At 40.8% G+C, this 5,624-nt stretch overlaps 1 protein-coding gene across 1 annotated transcript in view; it reads left to right on the top strand.

The window, feature by feature from the left end:
- Positions 1-3,519: 3,519 nt before the first annotated feature.
- LOC119295036 overlaps positions 3,520-5,624 on the top strand; it is a 4,572-nt gene continuing 2,467 nt past the window's right edge. The window contains exons 1-2 of the mRNA XM_037573366.1: positions 3,520-3,643; positions 3,735-3,837. Coding sequence (XP_037429263.1) covers positions 3,745-3,837 — 93 coding nt within the window. The 5' untranslated portion in view covers positions 3,520-3,643; positions 3,735-3,744. The remainder of the gene's footprint in view (positions 3,644-3,734; positions 3,838-5,624) is intronic.

Genomic DNA, 5,624 nt, shown 5'->3' with positions numbered 1-5,624 from the left:
TCTGTGGGGCCGTAACTGGACCAGGGCTGCCACGCTGGCAGGAGGTGCGACGCCTGAGGCAGAGGCGCTGCATAGTAGTGTGTGGTGCCCAGCTGTCGGGCGCCACACGAAAGGGTCAGCAGAGTGAATTTTTTTTAGGAGCAGGTCAGTTTGTGATTTGATTTCGTCCTCAGGTCAAATATGTGATTTCTGTCGTGGCCTCCACCTCTTTTGCCTCACGTGGGCTGCCCTACCAGGCGTGGGACACTGTGAAGTATGTTCACGTGCTGGTGTGGTCCAAGTCCTCTACGTGTTGCTAAAGAGGTGTATGAGAAATTTAGGTTCACTCCTTGGCTTGGTAAAATGGAAAGAGGTATGCTGCCCTTCAATAGCAAAGAGTTTTTTGAGCAAGCTCTCTCTTCAACAGTAAGTGCATTGTCATGTAACATCTTAATCTTATGTAGTACATAATATTGCTAACACTAAATGGGTGTTGAAACATTCTTAATATACTAAACCTAGCTAGGATTCTTTTTTTGTTTTTTGGAGTTTTTACTATTAGTGAAAAATCAGACCAATGGAAGCATGACACGATAATTAATGGGGGATCTGGGAGGGTACAATCCGTTGGTACATCTAGCGAGTCCACGCGCGATGCGGGACATTTTTTTGCCGGGGTGAGCGTTGTATGGATTTGATACGTCTGTTGGTTTGGCGGTTTCGGTTTACAGGTTTGCCCGGCATGGTCCTCGTAATCGTTGTGATCTCCACGTTTCCAGCGATTTGCATGCCACATTATCCCTATCATGCACTCTCTGGAACCACCTTTGCGGCTTTGTACTCTTTGTAAATCTCACACAAATGTTTTGCACTCTTTTGATGGGTTTTTACACCATCGTTTGCGATTATGGCATCACACACAGTTTCGTAGAAGAGTTTCTGATCGTAGTGTCGCGTTAGCAGCATCCTGCAGTAGTGTATGGAATTGCTAACCTTTCACCAACGTCGCCGCCGACGAACTCCATTCGCTTTGCAGAACGAGTGCTGCCCCGTTGTGTGGAGGTGAGGGGAAGAGAGTGGGACAGTGTTGCGGCCCTGCTGTCGGCTCACATGATTCAATCAACCTGGGTCCCAATTGTTTCTCGATGCCCCACATCGTTAAATTCCACTCGTCTTATCCACCGAGCTCCCAAGTGGCCGGGTCGAAACGGTGGTTGGGCCGCTTCCTTCTCTTGGGTCTTGCTGGGCCGGCCTGGGTCTCCTGTGTGGCGGCCTGAAAGAGATTGGTGACCTTTTTTTTAGAATCGCCTCTCGGAATTTATTCATTTAAGCGGGGCATTGAACATGGTCAACCACGAGATCAGGGATAACATCCATATTACATGAAACATCTGCTGATAAAAGCATGCCTAGCACATCGGTGAGCCACAACATAGGCTAGAGTAAACCCCTGAGAGCTAAGACCGCACCTCTCTAAACACTTGACCACCCACAAAACGACCATCTCCTTTTTTTTTACTGTAACGACCATCTTCTTGTGTCCACATTGAGCTCTTTTTGGTTCGATAAACCATGGCTCTAATCGAGGGAAAATTCCTATTGCCAGGTTAAATCACCGTACATTTGATGGATTCCCAACCCCTCTTACAAGAGAGTAAAGCAGCATGTTTTGCTCCTTAGGTCGCTTAGTTCATTCGCTTGCTTGGTCGTCCCTCTAGACTGGTTTTTTTCTTGTTCTTTGTTGTACACTGGCTGTGGTAAACTGGTTTTTATTGTTTTATTTATCGTGTTTTCACTTACGACATCGGTTTACATTGCTTTTTTGCTTTCTTTTTACCGTGTGGTCTCTTTACGTTTCTCATCTTTGTTTTTTCTTTTCTTTTTTTCTTCGGTTTTCTTAGGTTTTTTAAATATATGTGTTGATGTCTACGTCTTTCAAGAACATTATACATTTTGCGTAAACACAAGAAACATTATTCTTATACACTTTTAGCATTTTTTTTAAATACACGATCAACATTATCTGAAAATTGTTTATTGTTATGTCTATATGTTTTTGAAAAGTCAAACCTGTTAAGTTTGATCAAATTTATAGAGAAATATATTGAAATCCATAATATCAAATATGTATGATTAGATTCATCATGAAATGAGTTTCAACAATTCTTTTTGTTTAATAGCGTGGATGTCAAAAAAAAAATTATGTGAACTTGGTCAAAATGAAAGAATTCAATATTTTTTGCTGTGAACTTGGTCATAGTTAAAAGAATTTTGAGTTTTCAAAAAATAACACCCCTTATTTTTAAAATTTTGTTTGTGAAAAAGTGAACTTTGGAAGAAAAAAGGGTTCCAAATTATGATTTTTTGAAGGAAAAAAAATCACGTATTGAAAAAATGTTGATCAATTTCAAGAAGATGTTCGTGAATTCAGAAAAACTTCTAAAAAATTTAATAATCTTCCATCGATTCAAAAAATGATTGTGATTTAAAAAAATGTTCGTATATTGAAAAGGTGCTCTTGATTTTTTAGAATTTGTTCCAAAATATTGAAAACAGTGTCCGGGAATTTAAAAAAGTATTCCCAAAAAATTTAAAAATGTTCACAAAAGTGAAAAAAATGTTTGCTGATTCAAAAAAAAAATAGTTGAAAACAAAAATTGTTTCTGTATTTTAAAAGTTGTTCCCAAATTTCGAAAAAGCTCGCCTATGCAAAAAAAAAACTTGTTCACGAGTTTAAAAAAATAATTGTACGCAATTTCTATGGTGGATGTTCAGAAAATGAAGGAGGTTGTGCGGTATTGATATTTTTTTTATAGGTCGATTGCTGCTGATTGATTTGAAAAACCGTTGGCCCGGTCAAAATCGTAAACCAAATCTAAAATTGAACACCTCAATTGGATGAAAGAGTTTCAAATTTAGGGAACACGGGGAATTAAAAGAATTGAATGGGAGAGCTCCTTGAGAAATTTGTTGACCCGGTTAAAATCAGGTGACATGATTTTAAATTGAAGACCTCAATTATTTATGAGACCTTAGAAATTAGGAACATAGTGTATAATACAAAAGAATTTAATGATAAATAGTTGACCTGGTTAAAATCGGGTAAGCCAGTTCCAGATGGAGACCTCAATTGAATGTGGGGTCTTTAAAACTAGGAAGCTTAGTGTTATAGAGGATAGTTCAGACCGTAGGTGCGCATCGAATAAGCGTCTTTTGTGATACCAATTTTTTTCCTAGAGGGAACTTGATCTCAGTACATTGCGTTGATGCTAATAATAATATCCGGAACCCTCTTTTTGAGGGTTGTTGTTTTCCAAAAAAAAAGGTGGAGACGGGGGACAAATGTGTGTGAGTGCATATATTGTGATTTTTTAGGAGATATATATATTGCCCTAATAAAAGGAAAAAAAGAACTCATCAAAAGTTCTCACTGGACCCCGCTAAAAAAAGAAACAAGGAATTGGACCTTTGGTCGGTGAGTGGGTTTCATTCTCATAGATGGGCTGGGCCTGCTGGCCATGCTACAATATACTACTACTAGTGCGCGGCCCCCTTCGGCTGGAAGATAGAGACAGAGAGCACAAAGCGTCCTCTTCTTCTCGGCGGCGGCGGCGAAAGGCGAACGAGCGAGGAACCCTAACCCTAACCAGTTCCGATCCGCAAGGTAGGGTGGGCTCCCATCCATGACCTCTAATCACTAGTTCCTTTCCTAATCCGTTGCTTGATCTCTCGAGTCTTGGGTGATTGATCTGCAGGCCTGCGTCGATGGCGGCTTCCCTCCGCGCGGCGGCGACGAGGATGCTGCGCCCGGCGGTGCTTCCAGGGGAGGGGCGTCGCCTGCTCGTCCACACCCAGCAGGTATCTTATCCGGCTAGATCTGTGGCCCGACGTCTGATTGTTGCTCTCATTACATTGGTGGCGGTCCTCCCTTCCTTCTTTCCAAACTGATTTCACCGGGATGCACGGGTGGTATCCGTTTGGATTCATTTCCATTGATAGATGATTAACTGCCTAGCATGAAAGCCTTGGTATTTTGGCTAGTTCATACTTTGCTGTGCCATTGGTAGATGATCCACTGCCTGGCATGAATGCTTCTTTTTTTTATACTTTTGGTAAAACACACAACGATTTTTACATTTTGCTACATCTGCTGGTAGATGATCCACTGCCTGGCATGAAATGCCCTTTTGAAGATATTTTTGGTAAAATCGACATGATTTGGTCTCCAACGAGTCTTATATTTTGCTGTGCTATTGGTAGATGATCCACTGCCTGGCATGAAATGCTTTTTTGATATTTTTTTGGTAAAATGGTCATGATTTGGTCTCCAGTGAGTTTTACATTCTTCCGTGCCACTGGTAGATGATCCACTGCCTGGCTTGAATGCCTTTCTGAAGATATTTTTCGTAAAACCGACATGACTTGGTCTCCAACAGTTTTGCATTTTGCTGTTCCATTGGTACATGATCCACTGCCTGGCATGAATGCCTTTCTGAAGATAGTTTTTGGTAAAATGGACATGATTTGGTCTCCGACGAGGTTTACATTTTGCTGTGCCACCGGTAGATGATCGACTGCCTGTCACGAATGCTTTTTTGATTTTTTTTTTTTGGGTAAAATCAACATGATTTGGTCTCCCAACGAGTTTCATATTTTTGCTGTGCTGTTGATTGATTGTCAACTGCCTTAGCATGAATGTGATGATACTTTGGTTGAAATTGACATTGTTTGGTCCCCATTTAGTTTTATAATTTGCTGTGCCATTGATTGATTATATCAACTGCCTAGCATGACTGCTTTTTTTTTTTTGACATATTTTTCAGTAAAATGGACATGATTTGGTCTCCAACGAGGTTTACATTTTGCTGTGCCACTGGTAGATGATTGACTGCCTAGAATGAATGCCCTTGATATTTCGGTAAAAATGGACATGATCTGGTCTGCAGTGAGTTTTACATTTTGCTGTGCCATCGGTAGATGATCGACTGCCTGGCATGAATGCCCGCGATATTTCGGTAAAATGGACATGATTTCGTCTCCAATGAGTTTTACATTTTTCTGTGCCACTGGTAGATGATTGACTGCCTGGCCTGGCACGGATGCTTTTTTGATTTTTTTTTTTGGGTAAAATCAACATGATTTGATCTCCCAACAGTTTTACATTTTGCTAGTCTCATTGGTAGATGATCAACTGCCTGGCTTGAATGCCCTTGATATTTTTGGTAAAAATCGACACCATTTGGTCCCCAAACATATTTACGTTTTGCTGTGTGCCATTGGTACATGGTAAACTGCCTAGCTTGAATGCCCTTGATATTTTGGTAAAATCGGCACAATTTGGTCACCAACGTGTTTTATAATTTGCTCTTGTCATTGGTACATGATTGACTGCCTAGCATGAATGTGGTGATGTTTTTGGTAAAAATCCGCGTCTTTTGGTCTGCACTTGGTTTTATAATTTGCTGTGCCATTGGTAGACGATGATCGCTTTCTTTACAGTTTTCTATATGCTTGACCCTCTTTTGAAACTGAGCTTTGCTCTTCTGGCCGCTGGGCGCTCCCGTGGTTCGCGAGAAGACTAATCTTTTGTTACATATGGCACGCGATGAACTACCTAGCATGAGTGTGGTGATGTTTTGGTAAAA

The sequence above is a fragment of the Triticum dicoccoides genome, chromosome 1A, assembly GCF_002162155.2.
Source record: "Triticum dicoccoides isolate Atlit2015 ecotype Zavitan chromosome 1A, WEW_v2.0, whole genome shotgun sequence".
Taxonomy (NCBI): domain Eukaryota; kingdom Viridiplantae; phylum Streptophyta; class Magnoliopsida; order Poales; family Poaceae; genus Triticum; species Triticum dicoccoides.
This window is presented reverse-complemented; position numbering and strand designations above follow the sequence as displayed.